This window comes from Carcharodon carcharias, chromosome 11 (assembly GCF_017639515.1).
Source record: "Carcharodon carcharias isolate sCarCar2 chromosome 11, sCarCar2.pri, whole genome shotgun sequence".
In the NCBI taxonomy this organism is placed as follows: Eukaryota; Metazoa; Chordata; class Chondrichthyes; order Lamniformes; family Lamnidae; genus Carcharodon; species Carcharodon carcharias.
Window position 1 is genome coordinate 66,779,589 of NC_054477.1, and position 24,776 is coordinate 66,804,364.

A 24,776-nucleotide genomic window follows, 5' to 3' on the forward strand; every position below is an offset into this window, starting at 1 on the left:
CCACCCCCTGATTACACCCCCACCACTCGACTACCCCTCCCCCCCACCGTGGCTAGTGCTGTAAAATGGGGGCATGGCTTCACTTCCCTCAACACTGCTGCACTGCACAGAAGGGACTCGAGGAGCAGCTGTGATGCACATTTCTCAGCAGGTCTGGATCAGAAGTTCCGGATGAGAAAGGTGCAGCTCTAGTCTAGGGTAAGTCAAAAGGAGTGGAAATCTGACAGTAATTGCCACTCCACAGAGGGTTCGACCCATTACATTTCTATCACATCCCACTTCTGATGAAAGGTCACAGACATGAAATTTAACTTTGTTTCCCTCCCGACTGATGTTGCCAGGACCTACTGAGTATTTCCAGCATTTCGGGTTTTTACTTCAGATTTTGAGCATCCACAGTATTTTACTTTTATAATAGAATTGTTAGCTTCTGACATCAATTTCCAGCACAAACTGATTATTGCAACTAATGAGAAATGTCTTGTTCAGTCAAAACATTTTTTTAAACCAACCAGAGTTAATTACTTCCTACTATAAAAATCTCTATCAAACCATCCCTGATGCCCTTTCCCTACCTTTCTGACAATCTTACTTTGTGGGACCTTAAGTTTTACATTTGATTTCAGGGCTTTGCTGGGTGCCCACCAGATTTCACTAATAATCCATTAAAATCGTCAGATGAAAAAACATGTAATTTCTATTCTTGTTCAATTATTGCTCCCTATTTTCTGATTCCCTTAAAAGGCCAGAGATCTTTTTCCATAAATGTGACTTTTAATTGAACATATATATTTTTTAATCCTATAACTGCCATAGATTATTACTCTAATCATGGCTGTTTTTGATCAGTTGCTCAGCAGCTCTTTTGTTGCCATCTGCCTATCCTTGCAGTGAGAGCTCCCCCTGGTGGCTTAAAAGTCAGATGTTCTAATGAGTGCTGTACCAAACCATATTGACTAAAAATGTCGCAGCTTTGATCCTTTCTCTGTGCTTAAGCAATCTGATCTTAACAAAAGGCCGAACTAAATATAATGCAATGAACCTTACTATTCCTGAGATAAGAAGTGAAAAAACTGTCAAAGTTCTAGTCCTGATTTCTATATAGCAATTTTGGAAGTGAGCCTCTATGGATGTTGGGTGAGCTTTGGCTATGATGTTGCCCTGCATGGTTAAGTAGCCTATCAACACTTACTGTTTGGACTAATACATGAAGAATAGCTACTTGGGTAACATATTGAGACCAGCAGCACCACATTTTATGTTCCACATGAACCTCTTCCCAATCTACTTCATTGAGCCCTATCAGCATTTTCTTCTACTTCTTTTTCCCCTATGTGCTTTTCTAGCTTCCAACGTACATATGCTGGTCACCTCAATTATTCTTTTTGGTAGCAAATTCCACATTCTAACCACTCTGGCTCAAGAAGCTTCTCCTGAATTCCTTATTGGTTTGTAAGTAACTATCTTATATTCATGACACCTAATTTTGGACTCCTCCACAAATGAAAACATCTCTATGTCTACCCTGTCACATCTCTATAAAAATTTCAAGATCTCTATTAGGTCTAGCCTCAGCTTCCTCTTTTCTACAGAAAACAGCCCAATCTGTTCGGTCTTTCTGGATAGTTATAACTTCTTAGTTGTGGTACTGCCTTGTGAATCTTATTTGTAGTTTTTCCAGTGCTTCTAAATCTTTTTTTATAATGTGGTGGAGTGCTGTGCATAGTTCTGGTCAAGTATGGTCTAACCAAGTTCTTTATATGTTAACATAACATATTTTAATCAATGTCTTCAAAAGAAAAAGAAAAAATAGGCAATAAATAAAAACTCACTTAGTAGTGATGCCTAATCCAGCAAATAACCCATCACTGACAGCTGTTAAAAGATTTTAGGTTGGAATCTTGCAAAATAATTATAATTTAGCAGTAATACTTCAGTTAAACAGAAGTCAAGTTTTCAAATCCCCGACCGTGAAATGGCTGGACCATAATTTTGAAAAAAAAACTATTTGACCTTTCTCTTTGAGACAGTGGGCTAAAACCACATTGTACCTTCTGTGACTTGAACTGCTTTCTATAATGGTCTGACATAACCCAGTAAATTGAATTCCACTGCTCAAGGGATTGTTAAAATACCAGTCACTTACTATGGGAGAGAGGTGGTAGGTGGCCTACGAGATCCATTGAAAAACAATTGTACTTTCTGCAATTGGAAGTGTAGTTATTTCAAATAAATTTTTTAAAAAGTTAACATTGTAAGTATAATCATTTAGTTATTTTATCTGCCTCATAAGTGAAATAAATTCTATATTTTGCAGTTCTCCATTGAGTTGCCTCTGTTTTATCTTCTGAAAAAAGTTACTCCTTCCTATTTTATAATCTCTTTGAGCTATGCACCATTTCTAGTTGAGAAGATAGCTTGATACTTATTCCAAATCTCAGCCATTAAAACATTACAGCTGGGTAGCTAAGAGCTGCACAAGTTGACTGACCACCTAATTTCCCTTTTCTCTCTTTTTGAAATATAATTGCCATCTCCTCACTGTCTTGCCAGGAGAACAATGTGGAAACCTGTCCTAATTTTCTGGAACAAAGTGCTCCAACAGTATGTACCACTCACCCTGCAGCTCTTTATTTATATTCTGTGGTAATTTAAAATAATCCAATGAGCATGGTAAACCACAAATAACTTGACGTTCAAAAGAATAATAATAATCTCAGAATGAAGTTTGAAACTCAGCTGCATAGAAGTATAACTCAGACTATAGAATAAGTAAAATGCAAGGAATGGAAAGCAATGCTTCTTAACTTGAACATTATCAACTGCTAAAAACATATCAAGTAAAGTTTAAAATCAACAGCTGTATTGGGATTGATTTAGATTTTGTTTTACTTTCAATATCTCCATCCTGTCAATACTTTTCATTCACTCAGAGAAAAGAACTATGGGTGGAAGTTAATGCCTTCCCCCAAGGCAAGTTTGGAGGTTGGGAGCATTTAATTGGGCGGGAGGATGGCAGGTGGGGGCCCCACCACCTTCCCACCTCTGACCCGATAAATTCTGAGGTCAGCAGGCTCATGGCAAGCTTTCGGTCCTGCTGCCAACTGAGGCCACTTAATGCCCACTTAAAGGCCTCATCCCACCACTACTGGTATTCATCCAGCAGTGGATGTGAGACTTGTCATGTGAGAAGTGCAGAAAGCAAACTGTGTTGGGGTTGCTTGCTGGCTTCCAGGTAGGTTCTGCAGTCAAAGGCAATCAGAGGCAGATCAAGAGACCTGACACCGGGAAAGGGGGCCCACTGGCAGCCATCCCCATGCATTTGGTGCCTACCCCCACCCCCTTTGTCACCCCCAATCTGCCATCACTCACCTTTGGTCTGGGTTCCTCGGCAACCCTGGGCCTTAGGTGGGTGCATTTCCAACAGCTGCCACATTCTCCTGGCAATGCTACTGAGCAATGAACAGTTTCCGGCCTCTGTTTGGTCAGCAGCTCTCGGGGTGGGGGATGGTAGGATTTCTGCCCCCATGGTACTTGATTCCTGGGGAGGTCATTGCGCAGTTAATTGCCTGAGAGGCACTTTCCCAAAAGGAGGTGACATGAGGCTCTCGCTGGCTTTCCAACCGGTGGGCAAATCCACCGTTGCCTCCATTAAATACCTCCCTACATCTATATGTATCAGTTTCAGACCTTTGTTGCCTGCCAGTTTGGTACTCGCTGAACAAATACTTTTATTTTTGTTCATTCATCTACTTTAGAAATAAGAAAGCAGAACTTGTCTCAAGGCTTCTACCTTTCATTTTTGTAATCCTGTTGGTGAAGACTGGTAACTTAACCTTTAAAGACAGAAAATGCTGGAAAAACTCAGCAGGTCTAACAGCATCTGTGGAGAGAAAAAAAAGAGTTAACGTTTTGAGTTCAGAGCTCTGAAGAAAAGTCATACGGACTCGAAACGTAAACTCTTGTTTTTTTCTCTCCACAGATGCTGCTAGACCTGTTGGGTTTTTCCAGCATTTTCTATTTTTGTTTCAGATTTCCAGCATCCGCAGTATTTTGCTTTTAAACTTTAAGGATCTTATTTTCACTTTCTGCTGATCTTAATAAATAATTAGGCATATGTAAACAATGGTACAACACCAGGAGAAAGCAGTAATGGAACTATTTGTTTATGCTTAGCAGTGGTGTAGTTTCTGGGAAATGATTGAAAAAAAAAGCTTTCCATTTGTTAAGAGTCAAGAAACGACAATCACATGAAAATCTCACAGAATTATTTAGCAGTTGGGGGTATAAACAACATGCAGGTACTGAACTACGAATCAGATCTAGTATTTGTCAGGTGAGTAATGGGCAACGTATGCTGTATCACCACAGCACTGACAAAAGTGAGTAGTAGAGAGCAGTCTTCCAGTGTGCAGAATGGATGAAGCAGTCAATACCGAGTATCTCTTGTGATCCTAGGAGATAGAATTTGGACCTCCAAATACGTGGGAGTGATTTTCAACTGCTGCCCATCCATTTCTTGCCTGAGAAAATGAACAGATGGACACAAAAGGTCTCTTCTGTTTTGATGCAATTTTCAGGTAGGCCTGTCAATGAACACACAGCGCGAGACTGTTAAAATATACATATTAGGATCTTATGTCACTGTAGGACACTGATTACAATTTTGAATTATAAATAGACAGAGAGTGCACTACGGCAGGTGGTGAGCAACCTAACCAGCAGTTGTTAAAGTGCTACTAGAGGCTGCTCCAGAAGATTACTCTGAACTATTTTTTCTTTTATTTCCTGCATTGCAGATTTCATATCAGTACATGGACATCTGTGTATTTCAAATGTGGGTGCAGTACTCTTATCTGTTCTGTTGATTAGTATTTTACTATTTTGAATGACTATGGGCTGAATTTTTCACTTAATCTTATCTAAAATATCTGTAATTTAAAGTCTGTCTGTAACATAAATAGATTCCTTGGCATTTTATTTTAAAAGTATTATGTAATCTGATAGTGCTGCTGACAAAATCTAAGGACTAGAATTTAATCTAACAGTACAGTACCTGTTACGAAGTTTAATACTGAAATTGTGACACAACTTATTAATAATACAGGTGAACTGTCGTCGTGCTTCAGTTAGCTTGTAAATCACTTCAATTGCCTTAAGCAACATTTCATGAGAACAGCTTGTGACATTGATAGTTCAAGGATAATTTGTTCTTTTTCACAAATTTGAAATATTGTTTCATAATGAAGCTGTGTGACTTTCTAATTGTAATAGATTTTCCCCAATTTACCCTCCCCCCCACTTCCTCATTTGAAGACAGTGATTCATGCTGTGACACTGCTCCTAAAGCATATGTAGCTCTCCATTACTTTTCCCAAGTAGGAGTCTATAATAGTGAGGGCTAGATTTTCTGTCTATTTACTAAGACCAGCCAAAAATCTGCTCCACAATGAGAGCTCGACAGGCTGTTTTGAGCTTGGAGGGTGCCACATCCGAGCCTGATCTTACTTCATTTGACAAGTGCTTTCCACCAAGGTGTCATTGGACAGTGATCAGAAACTAGCATCTAAGCTAATTGTTTTTCTTCTGCAACCCACAGACACTCTGGCCAATTGACCAAACCTGGAACTCTTGGTCTGTAGAGATCAGTATCACACCAGTTCTGAAAGCAAAATTTCAGGAGGTAGGTGAAATATATATGAAAATGACCTCCAGCGTAATATTTCAGAATTACTCCCTGTGGAAGAAGAGGGACCACAGGAGAGACAAAACAGAGAGGGTGGCTGTAAAGATGGGTTGGGCAGCTTATGGGGAGGGAGAAATTTATGTAGGACAGAAGAACAGCAAGTTCAGAAGAGGCAAGGCAAGGGAACCTGAGATGGAGATTGAAATTACTAAGGAGTCGTTCAGTTCAGAATGTTGCAAAAATCTTGTTCATGATTCATATATTTTAGAATATAACTTTTAGTTTTAGGAATTAAAGTTTTAACTATAGATAAATTAAGGTATCTGTTTGAGAAACTGATATGCAACCCCAAAGTAAATATAATTCAAACAAGCTTGGGAGTTAATTACATTTAAAAGCTAACTTATGTTTACCTGACAAGGTCAGAGTTGATAGTGAAAAAAAAACTTGAACCATGATCCATTTCTAAACTTGTAATGGAACCAAGGAGTCTGCAGAAAGGGTCATAAAACTCCATTAGCAATATGAATTATTTATTTGGGTTACAGAATCAAAGAGTCGCGTGGAAGGTGAAATGCTTTGTTTACATTTCTGTTAGAGAGCATCCAAGTGCATGCCATGTCATCATGAAGATGGGATTTGGGGGTAGGTTTTTTTTGTTTATTTTATGTGTGTGTGTTTGCTGACAGAAGTAAGCACTTCAGTTTGGGAACAGTCAGAGGCAGTTACAGATTTTCTATGGTGTTGCCTGCATCTCACCGGATTGAGAAAGCCCACAGGAGATGTTGGTTAATTAGGTCTGCACTTCAAGCAAAGAAAATACTAACTTCATTGTTCACCATGTGGAATGCAGGTGGGGCTCCATCTCAGTTTGGATTTTGTGAAGGAAAAGCAACTAGAAGTTTTTCTCTCACGCAGCTAGCGGAAGAAATCTGCAGTGGTCCTCAGAGCCACGTAGTAATAAGCAGTCAGAAGAGTTAGCTTGGAAAGCTGTGGGAAGGCAGCTAGGTACCTGCTGGCAACCCAAACAAGGAGCTGAGGCATCCACAGTCGTGAGGTCTGTAGAGAAAAGGTGGAGGGTAGTGTAGCCAAAAAGTTAATAGAAAGACTTCCACAGAATCTCACCTTGGAGGATAGCTGGAACAGTGAGGAGAATGAAAGTGAATTCTTGAAAGCCATAGCATACATTTGGATTGGTTGCAGGAAAAGTGAATGGAAATTCAAGATTTTTTAAGATAAGGAAACTCTTGGGGGAAAGGAAAAAGTAGAACTGATTTTATGCACAAGTCTTTATGAGCTATGGTGGTTCTTATTTTGTTTATTTTTTCTTTCTTTACAAGAAAGTTTTTGTTTAAAAATATGAAATCTTGTGGCATTTTTCTGTCCGTTAACTGCTGCGCGTTCAGATTTCTTTTTTACAAGTTAATCGTCCTTAATAAGATCGTATCAAGAGGTTAAAGGAGGAAAGGAGGGAGGATTTCTTGGACAGAAACTGAGGATTGGTTTGTGAGGGGCTGGACAAATTAACAGGGAACCCAAAACTGTGACTTGCCATTACCTATTAAAGTTTGCCTGCATGGCATAATGGGGATGTGCACTGTGACTGTTGCAGATGCTGGCAGCCATGCAAAGAAGTGAATCTAACCAATGAAGAATAGCATAACATGGTCGTGAGCAGGTTCCAAGGATTTCGGGTGCTGTACTGGATGCTTTGGTGGATAAGCTGGTGGTTTACAGGCCCTCCAGCGACATAGTCAAAAGTCAGTGGGTGCAGATAGCCATAGAGGTCAGTGCCAAAGTCAAGTTCTGAGGATCTCAATGCAGTGCCCCAAGATAGTCAATGACCTCACATGAAAGTCAAGGTCAGTAAATGCATCTTCAAATGCCATATCTTACCAACTGCTACACTAGCCTCGGCCACTGCTCAAATTACCTCACGTCCACCACTCATCTGCCAGTAATCTCTATCAGTCAGGACTCATACCTAACATGCAAATGCTTCAACTCACTCTCACACACTTAGTACTGTTATAAACCTCACACCCACATCACACAGTATTCATAAACTGCCAGCTATTCAACTATGGCAACCATGTTATTTAAACATGCTGTGTAGCACCCAATGACACACTTCTCTGTCCCTTGCAGGAGATTCATAGGGCTGGGTTTTACGCTCCCTCACCAACAGGTTTGAAGGCAGTGGGGCACATTAGATTTCTCTTTGTCCTTTTCCATAGCTAACCTAAACGGTATGATACTATGATCACTGTTCCCGAAATGTTTTCCTACTGACACTTGATCCACTTGTTCTATTGCATTCCCTGGAGCAAGATTCAACAATGCCTCCTTTCACTGGACTGAAAACATATTGAAAAAGAAAATGCTTCTTAACTCACTTTAGAAATTCTTTCCCCTCTCTGTCTTTTACACGATTACTATCCCAGTTTATATTAGGATAATTAACAACCCCCACTATAACTACTCTACAGTCTTTCACCATCTTGTAACTTCCTTGCAAACATGCTCCACTATATCTTTCTCACTAGTTGGTGGCCTTTAGGGTAGTCTAATGGTACCTCTATTGTTTTTTTAAAGCTGTAATCAAATATAATCTGTCCTTGACCCATCTATGACATCCTCTCTCTCTAACATTGTAGTATTATCCTTAATCAACACTGCTATCATTCCTCCTTTCTTTCTTTCCCTGTCTTTACTGTACATCTTGTATCCAGAAATATTTAGTACTCAGCCCTGCCCTTTTTTGAGCCATTTCTCTGTTATCATCACAACACAATTCCGTTGTGTTTACAGCATCTTGAATTTTATTCATCACACTCAGTGTGTATTTTGCTTCTGTCTTCACCATAGAGGATACAAAAAACATTCCAGTAATAGCTGTATATCAGGAAATAGAAGGGAGAGAGGAACTTGGTGAAATTACAATCACGAGGAAAGTGATTCTGAGCAAGTGATGGAGCTGCAGGCTGACAAGTCTCTGGGTCCTGATGGACTTCATCCTAGGGTCTTAGGAGAATGAGGTAGTAGATGCATTGGTGTAAATTTTCCAAAATTCCGGAAAGGTTCCATCAGACTGGAAAGTAACATATATTCAAGAAGGAAGGGAGGCAGAAAACAGGAAGCTATAGGCTGGTTAAGCTTGTCTGTCATGGGGAAGGTGTTAGAATCGATCAATAAGAAGGTTATAACTGGGCACTTAGAAAAACTCATGGCAATTGAGAAGAGTCAACATGGTTTTGCGAAAGGGAAATCATGTTTAACCAATTTATTGGTGTTATTTGAAGAAGTAATATGCACCGTAGATAAAGGGGAACCTGTAGATGTACTGTACTTGGATTTACAGGAGGCATTTGATAAGGTGTCACATCAAAGTTTACTGCAGAAAATAAATGTTCATGGTGTAGGGAGTAACATATTAACATAGACAGAAGATTGGCTGGCTGGCAGAAAACAGGATACGCATAAATAGGTCTTTTCCTGATTGGCAAGATGTGACGAGTGGAGTCCCACAGGGGTCTGTGCTGGGGCCTCAACTTCTTACAATTTATATCAATGTCTTAGATGAGGGGAACAAAGGCATGGTAACTAAATTTGCAGGTGACACAAAGATAGGCAGGAAAGTATGTTGTGAAGAGGACATAAGGAGGTTGCTGACAGATATAGATAGGTTGAGTGAGTGTAAATGCATTGGAGGCGGTTCAGAGGTGGTGTACTAGATTGATCCCTGGAATGTGCGGGTTATGTTAAGAGGAAAGGTTGGACAGAGTGGACTTGTATCCACTGGAGTTTAGAAGAGCGAGGGGTAATTTGATTGAAGTATATAAGATCCTGAACCGTCTTGACAAGCTGGACATGGAAAGGATGTTTCTTCTTGTGGGTGAGTCCAGAACTAGGGAGCACTGTGTTAAAATTAGGGATCGTCCCTTTAGGACAGAGATGAGAATTTTTTTCTCTGAGGGCTGTGCAACTTTGAATCTCTTTGCCTCAGAAGGTGGTGAAGGTCTGGTCACTGAATATTTTTAAGGCAGAGGTAAGTAGATTATTTTGGGTCATTCTTGCGAAAAGACCGCAGGTGTTCTGCAAAGCGGTTGCCCAGTTTACGTTTGGTCTCTCCAATGTAGAGGAGACCGCATTGGGAGCAACGAATACAGTAGACTAAGTTGGGGGAAATGCAAGTGAAATGCTGCTTCACTTGAAAGGAGTGTTTGGGCCCTTGGACGGTGAGGAGAGAGGAAGTGAAGGGGCAGGTGTTACATCTTTTGTGTGGGCATGGGGAGGTGCCATAGATGGGGGTTGAGGAGTAGGGGGTGATGGAGGAGTGGACCAGGGTGTTTCTGGGAGGGAGGAGAAGGCGTGAGGGCGGATGCGCGGGAGATGGGCCGGACACGGTTGAGGGCCCTGTCAACGACCGTGGGTGGAAAACCTCGGTTAAGGAAGAAGGAGGACATGTCAGAGGAACTGTTCTTGAAGGTATCAGATCTCTACCTCGTGGAGGCTGAGCCTCAACTCGCAGACACTTCCTCCTACCTCTCCCTGGACCATGACCCCACCACTGAACATCAAGCCATTGTTTCCAGGACTGTCACTGACCTCATCTTCTCTGGGGATCTTCCTCCCACAGCTTCCAGCTTGATAGTCGCCCAACCTCGGACGGCCCGCTTCTACCTCCTACCCAAAATCCACAAACAGAACTGTCCTGGTAGACCGCTCGTGTCAGCTTGCTCCTGCCCCACGGAACTCATTTCTCGTTATCTTGACTCCCTTCTCTCTCCCCTTGTCCAGTCCCTTCCCACCTACATCCATGATTCCTCTGACACCTTACGTCACATCAACAATTTCCAGTTCCCTGGCCCCAACTGCTTCCTCTTCACCATGGACATCCAATCCCTCTACATCTCCATCCCCCACCAGGATGGTCTGAGGGCCCTTAGCTTCTTCCTCGAACAGAGGCCCGAACAATCCCTATCCACCACTACTCTCCTCCATCTGGCTGAACTTGTTCTCACACTGAACAATTTCTCCTTCAACTCCTCTCACTTCCTCCAAATAAAAGGTGTGGCTATGGGTACCCGCATAGGCCCCAGCTATGCCTGTCTCTTTATGGGGTATGTGGAACATTCCTTGTTCCAGTCCTACTCCGGCCCCCTTCCACAACTCTTTCTCTGGTACATCGATGATTACTTCGGTGCCGCTTCATGCTCTCGTGGGACTTGGAAAAATTTATTAATTTTGCTTCCAATCTCCACCTCTCCATCATTTTCACGTGGTCCATCTCTGACACTTCCCTTCCCTTCCTTGACCTCTCTGTCTCAATCTCTGGTGATAGACTGTCCACCAATATCCATTACAAGCCTACCGATTCCCACAGCTACCTCGACTACAGCTCCTCACACCCTGCTTCCTGTAAGGACTCCATCCCATTCTCTCAGTTCCTTCGCCTCTGTCGCATCTGTTCCGATGATGCTACTTTCAAAAACAGTTCCTCTGACATGTCCTCCTTCTTCATTAGCCGAGGGTTTCCACCCACGGTCGTTGACAGGGCTCTCAACCTTGTCCGGCCCATCTCCCGCGCATCTGCCTTCACGCCTTCTCCTCCCTCCCAGAAACATGATAGGGTCCCCCTTGACCTCACTTATCACCCCACCAGCCTCTGCATTCAAAGGATCATTCTCCGCCATTTCCGCCAACTCCAGCATTATGCCACCACCAAACACATCTTCCCTTCACCCCCCCCTGTCGGCATTCCGTAGGGATCGTTCCCTCTGGGACACCCTGCTCCACTCCTCCATCACCCCCTACTCCTCAACCCCACCTATGGCACCTCCCCATGCCCACACAAAAGATGTAACACCTGCCCCTTCACTTCCTCTCTCCTCACCATCCAAGGGCCCAAACACTCCAAGTGAAGCAGCATTTCACTTGCTTTTCCCCTAACTTAGTCTACTGTATTCATTGCTCCCAATGTGGTCTACTCTACATTGGAGAGACCAAACGTAAACTGGGTGACCGCTTTGCAGAACACCTGCGGTCTGTCCTCAAGAATGACCCAAACCTCCCTGTCGCTTGCCATTTTAACACTCCACCCTGCTCTCTTGCCCACATGTCTGTCCTTGGCCTGCTGCATTGTTCCAGTGAAGCTCAACGCAAACTGGAGGAACAGCACCTCATCTTCCGACTAGGCACTTTACAGCCTTCCAGACTGAATATTGAATTCAACAACTTTAGGTCTTGAGCTCCCTCCTCCATCCCCACACCCTTTCTGTTTCTTCCCCCTTCCTTTTGCTTTTTTTTTTCCAATAATTTATATAGATTTTTCTTTTCCCACCTATTTCCATTATTTTTAAATCTTTTATGCTCCCCCACCCCCACTAGAGCTATACCTTGAGTGCCCTACCATCCATTCTTAAATAGCACATTCGTTTAGATAATATCACCAACTTCAACACCTCTGTGTTCTTTTGTTCTTTTGTCTGTGACATCTTTTGATGATCTGCTCCTATCCTAACACCCCCCCTCCACTTCTCCCACCCCCCCCACCTTAAACCAGCTTATATTTCCCTCTCCTTGTAAAGAAAGATCAGTTCTGTTGAAGGGTCATGAGGACTCGAAACGTCAACTCTTTTCTTCTCCACCGATGCTGCCAGACCTGCTGAGTTTTTCCAGGTAATTCTGTTTTTGTTTTGGATTTCCAGCATCCGCAGTTTTTTGTTTTTATCTAAGTAGATTATTGTTAGGCAAGGGGATCAAAGGTTATTGGTGTTTGATGGGAATGTGGGATTTGAAACACAAACAGATCAGCCATGATCTTACTGAATGGCGGAAGAGGCTTGAGTGGCTGAATGGCCTAGTTCAGCTCCTATTCCGTACGTTGCACTGTGAACCTAATTTAGACCTTATTACATTCTCTCTTATGCTGATTCCACCTAATACCTCACTATTTCTTATGCTATCTCCTTATTCTTTTTGTGCCTTGTTTTTCCTCTCTAATGTTATTTCCAGTTCCCAATCCCCTGCCAAGTTAGTTTAAACCCTCCTCAATAGCACAAGCCTGCAAAGACATTGGTTCTGGCCCTGTTCAGGTACAACTGTTTGGCCTGTACAGGTCTCATCTCCCCCTAAACCAGTCCCAATGCCCCAGGAATCTAAAGCCCTCCATCTTATGTCATTGGTATTGATATGGACCATGACTGCCGTCAGTATGAATCATTCTGACTAAATGAGGCTGTTCACCCTCCCGTCCCACACACAACATGGAGGTAGTTCAAACATGCAGTAACTGTCCAACTTTCCATACAATATGGGACACACCCCATTGGAGAATCCTGCCCCTAGCATCCTACCTTTATGTACATCAGGGCTGCATTCCCATTTCTGGTGCTGGATTTTATGGGTTGCCATGTTCCTCCCCCTCCCTGACTAAAATATCAGTCGGGAACCGAATCACGAAAGAGCTGGCTGCCCTTCAGCCATTTTACACACGGTGGGCCAATTAATTGGCTTTGAGGTGGGACTTCTGTCCCCATCTGGCGACAGAGTCCTGCCTTAGATAGCTGCCAGCTAATCTGATTAGCCTACAGTGCTGCAGTCCCATCAGTGTCAGATTCGAGCAGTACCTAATGCTAGGACTAAAGGCAGACTCCGAAGAAGAGGTGGTTGTGGAGCTGGGCTGAAGGTAAATTAGAGGTATTGCTGGGGCCTGGCTGGTAGACCCCAGTAAGGCGGGCGGGGATGGGGGAGCCAGTTTTGAGAAGCTAGTGGGGGAGGGTTAAAGAGGGGGTATACCCTGCAGGGGAAGGTGCCTCCGATCGGCACACCCCAAGGTGGTTCCATCCCCTTGCCTAACACCAGTCTGCCCAGTAAAAGCTGCTGGCAACCCACTTGGCACAGGCCTCTCCCTGCCACAGGTAAAAATGCAGTAATAATTGGCCACTTAAGGGCTTCAATTGCCCAAGGATGGATGGACTGCCCAAAGCCTCCACAGACCCCTGAACAAAATTAGGAAAATAGAATGTGTGCCTTGAAAATTTAACTTTATCTATAACGTCAATGATGAATAGTTCAAAGTGAATTTATAAAAATCATGAAATTCTCCTACTGGACTGAATTCTGCCAGTCACATTTAAGTTCTCTAGTACCTAGGGGAAACATTTTTCCCTTATCGGGGGGAAGTGTGGGAGCGGGTGCAGGTGGGCGCGCCTCCGATCGGCACTCCCAATCAGGGGCACGCTGCCATTTTACATGGGCGGACCAGTTAAGACCCGCCCAGCGTGACGTCCACCAGGAAGCGCTTTGCGCTCCCTGTTCCGGCCGGGGCGGGGTGGATTCCCTCAGCCAGGAGTGTGCTCTTTCCTGCACACGCAGGAAAGAGCACACAGATCTCCCGGAGGCTAAGTGCTACCTCGGGGGATCAGCTCGGAATTAAATTTTTTTGAATAGACATGATAAAAAAAACTTCCCTAACATGTCCCCTCATGTGACACTGTCACATGGGTTGGGACATGTCCATAATTTATATTGAAAGATTTGATAAAAATTTAAATACACTCATGATACCTCATCCCGCCTGTGGGTGAGGTTTCATGCTTTTTCCAAAGCCCGTCAGGGCTCCCACCCTGCCCGCCAACCTTAAGGTTGGATGTGTAGGTCCATTAGTTACCTTAATTAGTTTTTCAATAGCCTCACTAGGCCGTTGACAGGTCGGCGGGTACACAGCTGACTCGGCTGTGCCCCCGCCGACCTGAAAATGAAGTGTTGTGGGGTGACGTCGGGAGTTCCACCCAATGTCATCCCGCATCATTTTATGCATCGGCGAGCGGGCCCCGCCCCCGCTCACCGACCGGAGGATCCTGCCCCTAGAAATGAAAGGGAGCAATTCTAATCTAAATTGCCCAGTGAAAAACTGATGGATTTGGTGGTCAGTTTTATATCTGCCTGATTTTATTGTCTACTGAAGTCAATAGAAATTAAAATTCAGTGGAGTGCAAAACAAGTGGCCAATTCAACCTTGCCAGCAGGTTAAGTTAATGTTACCCCACACATTCAGAACTCCTATATTTAGTTTCTTATGTTTTAACTCTATTTTATTTCATTATTGAAGTGAATTGCTTCAGGACCACTTTAAGTGAGTTTCTGGTCCAGTCGAAATACATTTTTGCATGTGGTTATCAACAATAATCTATAAATGTAATCTGTTAGTTCAGCTGACTATTGACAATATTTTTTCTTTCTCTGAGAGACTGGTGTTTATTCCTTTGCACATCAATATGATTTTCCTGTCCATTGTACCACATTAGAAATTATTAGCAAAAATTAGAGTGCATGTTATTTTAAAGTAATCTGTGACATGGGTCAGTGATTAGTTGGGATGTAACAGACAGAGCGTAGGGATGTAAGGAATGTTCTCTGATTGCCAGTGACAGGTGGTGTTTCCCAGGGATCTGTACTGCGCCTTCAGCTTTTCATTATATTTAGAAATGATGAAGGATCAGAGACTTGTATCTCCAGATTTGCAGATGTCACCAAATTGGGTGGCACAGTTAACTGTGCACATGGCAGCAGGAAATTAAAAAGTTACATAGAAGTGTTCTTGCAGCTGGTGATATGTGCCAGATGGACCAAATCCACAAGGGATACTTGGCCATGCTATCACAACGGTTTTGCAATTTGTATTTATTACGAGAAGATTAGTGCACTGAATTCAGAAGTAATGAATCCACTAACACTTTTAGTGATTTTAAAAATTAAATTAAAACATTTATTAACAAAATAAAGGAATTCAATCACATACTTAAGGTTACAGGTACTTGATTTTATGACAAATCGCAAAATTCCTAATTAACTCGACTCCCAACTACATGCCGCCTTTAAAACAGTCCAAAATAAATTTTAAATTTAAATAGGCTGTCCACCAAGGTTACCACAGCACCCATTCAACAATGGAATTCCAAAGAATTTTAACACAACTTAAGTTACTAGAACAGCACTTCTTCTGCAAAAGTGACTAGAGGCTTTCTTCAAGGCTGTTTCACAGTGTACCTTTCAAGATTTTACACGGCCGTGCCTCACATAGCCTTCCATCCTTCTTTATATATGTTTTCCCTCTTTAACCTCTAATTTAATTAAATCAGCCACCCACATAAGGCTACCTTAAAATATCCCACAATACTATTATGAAAAATATGATAGTCTCGTGACAGAAGGACTCAGGAAGTGGGTAAAACTATGGCGAAGATGATGATTTGGGGAAATATGAGATCATCCACTCTGGATTGAGAAAGACAAATCAGAATATTACAGTAATGAGGAGAGACCAGGATGTCTGAAAAGGCAAAGTGACTGAGGTACCCCTATACACAAATCATTAAAAGCAAAAGCAGTTACAAAAACTTTTACAAAAAGGTTAATGGAATATTGACCTCTATCTCAAGGGGGTTGAAGTTCAAAAGTGAGGAACAGTGCCTCAGTTGCACAGACCATTTAGAGTTCTGTGCTCAGATTTGGGCACTGATCCATAAGAAGCATTATTGATTTACCTTGGATTGCAATACAGCACAGATTCACCTAAAACAATAGCAGGGTTTAAAGGATTATATGATGATGATTTATTATTATGCATAAATTTGGCTTGTGCAGCCTTGAGTTAAGAATTTTGAGGAGTGATTTAAATCAAGTATCAAAATGAAAGAAGGATTTGATAGGGTAGATACAGATTACCTTTTTTTGCCTCTGTGAGGGAATCCTAAACAACCAGGCATAACCTTAAAATTAGAACTTGGCCATTTGAGTGAAAGAAGCACATTTTTTACACAAAGGGCAATGGAAATCCATAACTCTATCCCGAAAAGTCTATAGAAGATGCAGAGTCAATTGAAATTCACAAGGCTGAGGTTGATAGGACTTTTTTAGGTAAGGATATCAAGAGATATGAGACTAAGGGAGAAAAATTGAGTTAAGATTCAGATCAATTAAATAATGGATTAGCAGGACAGACTTAAAGGGCTGATCGGTCTACTCCTGTTTATGTACTTAGATTTCCAGAAGGCATTTGACAGGGTGCCACATCAAAGGTTGTGACAAACAATAAGAGCACATGATGTAGGGGGTAAAATATCAGCATGAAACTTGCATGCAGTGTGGTCTTACATACTTACCCAGGCAATGTCTAGTATATTTCAATATGTGCAAACTATGTTTCATCAGAGGGCATTGGGCAAAAATATGTTGCAAACGCAACAAACCAGACATGCCCAACGTACAAAACTTACAACAAAGAAAGGTTCCACAGAAATCCGACACCAAGACAGTTCCAGGGCTTGTCCTGCAAAACGTAAACATGTCAACAAAGTGAAAAACACCCCAATACACCATAGTGTACAGACCTAAGCCAAACTATACACATAGTCAACCTCACTGATTAATTGGATGGAGTCAGACGAGCTGAAGCATTTGCCACTGTAAACGTTAAGTACACCATACGTGCAAAAATCAATACTGTTGCAAGTACCGACACCTTACCATTGCACGTTCTCAACACCACATTTGAGGGACAATGGCAAGGCATAGTCCAGTCAACATCTGATAGGCTTACCTCCTACAACAGGTCTGACATCCCATGCACTGGCACCATCACAATACAATGTTAATATAGAAGATCCAGGTGGACACCAGAGGTTTTTTATGTTATGGAAACCAGTGACCTGACAATCATTGGTCTGCCAGTGTGCAGTGACATGCACATGGTTGCTATCCACAATGTGGCAGAAACCATTACCACCACACAGGAAAGTACTGAAGGTGCCATTATCTCCATGAGGGACACAGGTGACCTCTGACACCCTGAGTCAGTTACCCAACCCAGCCAACAACAAAGATGTGCCTCTAGTATGAGAACAGATTTTATCTTTAAACGTTTTATGCGTGTGATTTAATTAAGCTGGACAAGAGATTGATAGCAGTCAGGTTGTCTGGGGGGTTTGAAACATGAAAAGGATAGGGGTGTTAAGTTTGAGGTATAAATAAATAGGTTAGGACTAAAATTTGCATTTTTAGATAAGTTGAGAATTTGTTTGAATATCAAAGGGGAGTCAGAGGTACAAAGAAACATGTTTGCATCTTGCAAGGGTTCCATAGGTAAATAGTAGTGGGGATATTATATTTTACTGGCTCAAAAGCAAAAACAAAATAGAGACATAAAAGATTTTATATTTGGAAGGATTTGAGTTTCAAAGAGGGTGGGAACAATGGAACCTGAGATGAAAGGGGAAAGAAAGGATATTTTAGAGTTACTGTGCAGAGTTTAGGATAGAAATATCTGGTGATGAGCTGGGAGCTGTTAGCTCTGGGCTGGGAGGAGGTGCAGTTTGAATCAGCCATCCAGTCAAGCCGGAAAAATCTTGGGTTGCAACAAGCAGTTTTATTCTGAAGCAGATTCCACCGCAGAGTGGGAAAGGGTAGAGGTCATGTGGTATACCATTATTAAAGCTACAGTTTGCCTTGTGTAATATTATTATTCTGTCATTAATATCTATAAGGGAGGGTTGACTGGAATGTATTTACTTGTGGGTTTGACCATATATAGTGTTTCTTTTGGGGCATGTATTGTAAGACTAACCTTAATTGTGTAACTGTAATCTTGTGTGCTTAAGTTTTCTTTTATTCTTTGTAATAAAACTTTTACTTTTAATTTTTTAAATCCCAGAAGTGTTACTGGACCTCTTACTGCTGAGATCAGTACGTCGCCTTCTTGCTTTCAGAATACAAAAAAAAGGTATGGCCTGTAAGCCAAGTTTCCCTCTGGGATTTGGTTTGCGGAGCAATTAACACCAGCTGTGGTCATAACAGTATAACTTCCACGTGGCCAATATTGAATATGAGGTGGAAGACAATCTCCATGTCAATTTGGTTCATTCTGGGCAAGGTCAAGCTGAAATGGTACAACAGACCATGCAAGAAAAACACAGTTTCAACAGCTTGTCCCAATCACATCAAGGATGTTCACGAAAGTATCCAATCATTTTGGCACAACAAAGGTGAACTGGGCATCTCAAGAAGCATCATATTCAAAGGCAAGCAAGTCCTCATACCTCAGGCAATATGTCAAACCATGTCAAGTCACCTACACATTAGACATTTGGACGCAGAACGAACAAAACACCTTGCCAGAAAATTGCTTTATTGGCCAGGTATTAATAAGGACAGTGACAGGTTGACACAGACATGCCATACCTGCCAGATGCACCAACCACAGCAGTGCAAAGGGCCATTGTTTCCACACAAAGTCCTCTCTGTCCCATGGTCAAAAATAGCTACTGATTTACTCCATCTAGACAGTGAAGATTACGTCTTGGTAATGGACAACTTTACCAAATTCCTTTTCATTCGCCAGATCAAGGACACAACCAGATTAATGGTTGTTGACACACTCACCACGGTTTTCAGCATGTTTGTTGCACCTCAAACCATTGTCTCAGGTAACGGTCCTCAATACACAAAATGGGGTGTGAAACATTACATCTTTGCCACACTACCCTCAGTCCAACGAGTTAGCAGAATGGACCATCATGACAAGGCTTGTCCAAACTTTTCTCGTGGGGAGGCCCCATTTCAATTTTTCTCACGCTTGGATGGGGTGGGCGGGGAGCAATGAGTAAATTTTGGAAAGGTAAAGTTTGGCAAACATTAAATGTGAATTTTTAAAAAAAGATATATGATAAGAAAAAACTTGCTGAGCAACAAAAAATTCACAACAATAAATTGATAATTAAAAAATGGGTAAAAAAGAAAATGAACATTCAAGAGTGAAAGGGTGAGTGTGTTTCTAGCTCACTCCCATCCTCAGGCTGCTCACTCACTCACCCAATTTGAGAGTGCTTGTTGGTGTGTGGGGATGAGGATGAACGAGCACCCTGAGACTGGGAGTGAGCCACACTCTCCCCTCCTACAACAGACACACATCGAACATGGATGCCTGCGAGGGGTTGCTGAGAGCTGGGGGATCGCAGCAGGAACTGGGGGAGAGCCAGGGAAAGCAGCCAGGCTAGAGCACTGGCAGGCATGGGAAGGCATGGTGAATGTGCACTCCAGAGTCTATCTCTCTCTCTCTCTAAATATTCGTAGTTGCCGGTGTTCGCTGCTCCTCCAATCACAGTCTATTTCTCTCCCATGTTTGATGCTGATAGGCTCAATAGTGAGTCTATCAGCAGCAAATGCTGCAGAAAAACAGGCTGTGATTGGAGGAGCAGGGCCCTGAAAAAATCTTCACACTCACTGAGCTGTCTTACCGGCATTTTCAACAATCGTTCCAGGGGCCACATGGAGGGGCTTTGAGGGCTATGGGTTGGACAAGCCTGATCAAGACAGTGAAAGCAACACTTCTAAAGTGTAAGGCAATCAAACAAGATTTCCGAATTGCCATGCTCAATCTTCGTGCCACACCACAGGGAGATGGTCTACCCTCACCTGCCAATTTGATGTTTGGGAGGCAAGCCTGTACCACTCTCCCATCCTATCTACTCCCAATCCAGACAGAAGCTCATGATACTTGACTAGAATGGAGAGAGAGGACATCCCAGTAGCATGACCAGAGAGCAAAACTGTTAACACAGTTGAATGTGATCAAAGCACGCACATACCCGATTACCACACAAAGACTTGGGTACAAGGGAACCTACTATGAAAGTGTACACTGCCACGGTCATACGAGGCTGAGATGCTAAATGGACAGTTCCTCAAAAGGAACCTTTGGCATATTCATATCGCACATGCTGAAACACAGGCAGATCAGGCTGACAATGACTCAGTGACAGAGTGTTATTTCAGTCGCAGATAACCATACAAGTACCAACTGTAAGACACAATGATCCTGTGATGAACAACCAAGAAACACAAGCTACGAAGGCAAAACCACAGGACACAACACAACACCCTGAAAACTACACCAGAACAAGATACGGTTGCGTCATCCGCCCGCTAAAACATTATCTTCATGCGTAAAAGCTCTATACCATAACTCAATCTTGTTATGCCTGATATTCACTGTTATTTACGTTCTCAAGAAATTTTTCTTTTTATCAAATGGGAAAAGGGGGATGTTGTGATATTATATGCATGCCAACGCAGACAATGACATGTACCTTTAAGAAGCAGCATAGTGACATGACTATGATATCACCATATGTAAGGCTGGAGGATTAAAGGTACAGCTTCCATGTTAGATGTTCACTATTGCCTGTGATTGCCACTGTCTGTGACTCTGTATCTGTAAGACTTTATGGTTATGAGTAAGGTATATAGTCAAGTAATCAACCTAAATAATAGTTAGGACCCAGGTTAGATCAAGACCTGTACAAAGCTGTATATAGTTGCTGCAAGTAATAAACTTCATGTAATTATGTTCGACCAGAACCATTGTCAGTCTCAATGTTTTGCTTAGCATGGATAGCATAGAGAGAGATCTCTTGAGATCCATATCGAGACCCTCAACATATATGGTGGCAGCAGACCATAATGGACCATGACACTGTGGACTGCTAGCAGTCTGACTTTCCTTCCAGGGCAGCAGGAGTGGGGAGCAGTATGCCTCTCCACACCTACCTGTAAAATCCAGCCCATTAATTCTGCTATAAAAACAGAAAATGCTGGAAACACTCAGCCTCAGGCAGCATCCATGGAGAGAGAAACAGTGTTAACATTTCTGAAATGTTAATACTGTTTCTTTCTCCACAAATGCTGCCTGACCTGCTGAATATTTATTGCATTTTCTGTTCTTATTTCAGATTGCCAACATGTGCAATATTCTGCTTTTCAATACTAATTCTGCTGTTCCTTTCATGTCACAGCCTGTGAAGAAGTCATTCATGTAGACACGTACCAAGGTTAATCTGAGGTTAACTCATGAGCAAAGTTTTTTTTAGATGGACAGCTACTCATAGATCCCTGGTTCTGTCTGTGGTGAAAGTCTAAGGCTGAGATTTTCCGGCCCCTTTGACATCAGGCATCAGGGCAGGCCAGGTAGACAGTGGGGGGAACAATATGGCGAGAAGGCCAAAAATCAATTTCACACAATTGTGAAACTAGTTTGTGATCATCCACTCCACCCGTCAATAGCGGGCTGTGTTTCCCACCATTGCACATTGGGAATATAATTTCAAAACTTTAGCACCTCATTATAAGCCCTGCTCGCCGGAATCATCTCCCCAAGTGGGATCATCTAGGCATGTCAGAGTGATTGCACGTCCAACATGTTTCACAACAGTACATAACCAACGTGCACCTGGTGAGCTGCACTTCACTCGGGACTTCGGGTTTGCTTCAGCCAGCACTCCTGGTCATCAGTGCCAGGCTTTGTAGGCAGCACCACATCACTTTTAGGGGGGCTCACGGGCAGGTTTCTATCTACCAGGCCAGCCATAAGGTGGGGGTGGCTCTACAACAGCTGCAGCGCTAGGGCTTGCTTGGGGAAGGGGGAGAAGTGGCCTCAGGCAAGGGAAGATGCTGTGGGGCGAGGCTGTACTGGGGAAGGGGGGTATCTCAGAGTGTGTGGGAGCAAATGTTGATTTGTGCAAGTGGCCTCCTGATGAAATGAGGCCAGATAGAGATGTGAGGGCATGTGTGAGAGAGTGAGTGATGATGTCCCTTGAGCTGGCAGTGAGTGAGATGCCAGTGAACGTCTGATGGCCTTATGAGTGTGTGAGCTTAGATGGTTGACTTATCCTGGTGTTACGGATGAGATCATTCATCCATTTTCAGCTCTGGATGGCCGACTTCTTATGTGCAGCATTGGCAATGACCACCTCTACACCACCTCCCAAGCCAGAATGGTGAGGTTGATGGACCTCCGGCAGCCAGAGCAGGAGTAGAGGACAATCCTCCATGCCATCCAGAAGGTGTCCCACGGATGCATCACTGAATTGGGGAGCTGCACTCTTCTTGGATTTAGAGGCCAAGTCTTCGCCAGAACAGTCCTGGGCTGTAAGAATTGAGAACTGTGTGCAGCTGCAGTTTAAATGTGGAAGTGGTTAGGTAACGGTGTGGCGGGCAAATCGGAGGCTGCCCACCAGCGAGACGGCATGTTTCCTATGTCCGCATAATTAATAAAATGGGAATGGGACAATATGACACGCAAACATGGCGTGGAAGCACCTTTAATATAGTACCTTTAATGCTGAAAAACTTCCCGAAGTGTTTCACAGGGGTATAATCAGACCAAAATGGATACCGAGTCAAAGGAGATAGTAGGAAGGAGGACCCAAAGATGGATCAATGAGGTGGGTTTTAAGGAGAGTTTTAAAAGAGGAAAGGGTAGTGGGAAGAGGATTAGGGAGGAAATTCCAAAGAGTAGGGTCTAAACAGCTAAAGGTGCAGTGGTGGGACAAAGGCAGACAGATGCACAAGAGGCTAGAGTTGGAGGAATGGAGAGTTCTTAAGGGCTGGCAGAGTTACAGATAATTAATGTTTGACAAATTCCATCAATAAATGTGGTAAGAAATAAAATATAAAGTTAAAAGGCTCTGGCACTGACACAATAAAACTGTTCAATTTTAGCCTCATGCATTGTGGCATTGTCTGAACCTCCATTGTTTATTAATATCCGGCGGTGTTGAAATAACACACAATACACAATACAGTAATATTCTTTAAGCCACATATTTCTGCAGGTTTATTAAAACATCAGCATTGTTTTCTTGAGAAGCTATCAAACCTTGTCTTTTGAAGATTTAACTATGTATCATGCAACTGTGTAAACCAGAGTATAATGAGGTGGAGAAAACTTGTGGCAACTCAATAAACCTGTGAAGTAATTTGCAAGTCATGATTTATTAACGATTAGCACAAAGGATATAAGGCAAAATTGAAGAAAAGAAAAACATGCAGTGTGCTTAATCCATAGAGGCATTCTGTTTACTTGATGTGCTTGAATTGGCTAAAAACAACACTTGCCACAACTATAAATATTTAAAACAAAACCCACCTCTTAGCAATATCCATATTTACCTGTATTGCAAGTGCACGAGCTACCGATCCTCTAAGGTACTGCATTGGGTCTTCAGGTCCCTCCCATTTGTTCTGCCAGCTCAAAGGACACTGTACAGGTAGAATTAAAAATTTAGAACATTTTTTAATGCAATGAAGCTGATATATTTATTCCAGTGTGTGTTAGTTTGAGTCACCTTTCACAATCGTGGTTTTCAAAAACAAACTAATTGTCAACCAAAATAAATATGCTAATCTGCAATAATTAGATACTTGTGTTTTTGGAGCAAAATGAGCAAGAGAAAATTGGTAGTCCCTTTTAGACCATGTTGATTTTCTTATCCACTGACTACAATGAAAAAATATTTGTGATGGTGTAAAGCAGGCTGCTGATTCACTAATACTCATTACATACTTTCACCAAACATCAATTTTGTCCCAAATACCTATTGCAATAATGAGCAGTTTTTATCTGTCTGCAATTTTCTGATTGGCAAATGGGCTGATTTTATGGGTGGAGCCTGGTACACAGAGGCAAGTGGGGTGCATGCACATGTAATAAGTGGTAGCAGTGTCAGCGAGGTGGGGGGTGGTGGGGAAGAGAGGTGCGGATTGGTCAAGAAAAAACAGCAGAAGCTAAGGCGAGCCCAACAGCAAAGTTACCCTTACTGTACAGTTTGGAGTGCGGTGGTGATGAAATGGGGAAGATGGAATGACATAATGGGGGTAGTATGGGAGGAGTGGGAAAGAGGGAATGGCATCAGAGGGGTGGCATGGGAAAGATGGAATGGCATGGGATGAGAATGGCATGGGAGGAAGGGGGTGGCATGGGAGGAAGGGGGTGGCATGTGAGAAATGGAATGGGAAGGATGGACTAGCATGGGATGGAGCTGACATGAGAGAAAGATGAGGCGGCATGGGATGGAATGGGAAGGCATGGTGGGGTGGGGGATGAATGAGATGATGGAATTGGTTAAGTATACTAATTTGATCACAAATGCTTTGCAGGTCTCTGCTGATAACCAAATAAATTGCAACACTTCATTTTTGTCTTGACCAGCTATAAACTTGTCCCTTAACCTCTTTGGTACATTTTCCTTTA

General features: G+C 42.6%; 1 protein-coding gene across 1 annotated transcript in view; it reads right to left on the bottom strand.

Annotated features, from left to right (window-relative positions):
- LOC121284081 (cytoplasmic dynein 2 heavy chain 1) overlaps positions 1-24,776 on the bottom strand; it is a 770,821-nt gene that overhangs the window by 45,489 nt on the left and 700,556 nt on the right. Inside the window, exon 86 of the mRNA XM_041199129.1 lies at positions 23,696-23,785. Coding sequence (XP_041055063.1) covers positions 23,696-23,785 — 90 coding nt within the window. The remainder of the gene's footprint in view (positions 1-23,695; positions 23,786-24,776) is intronic.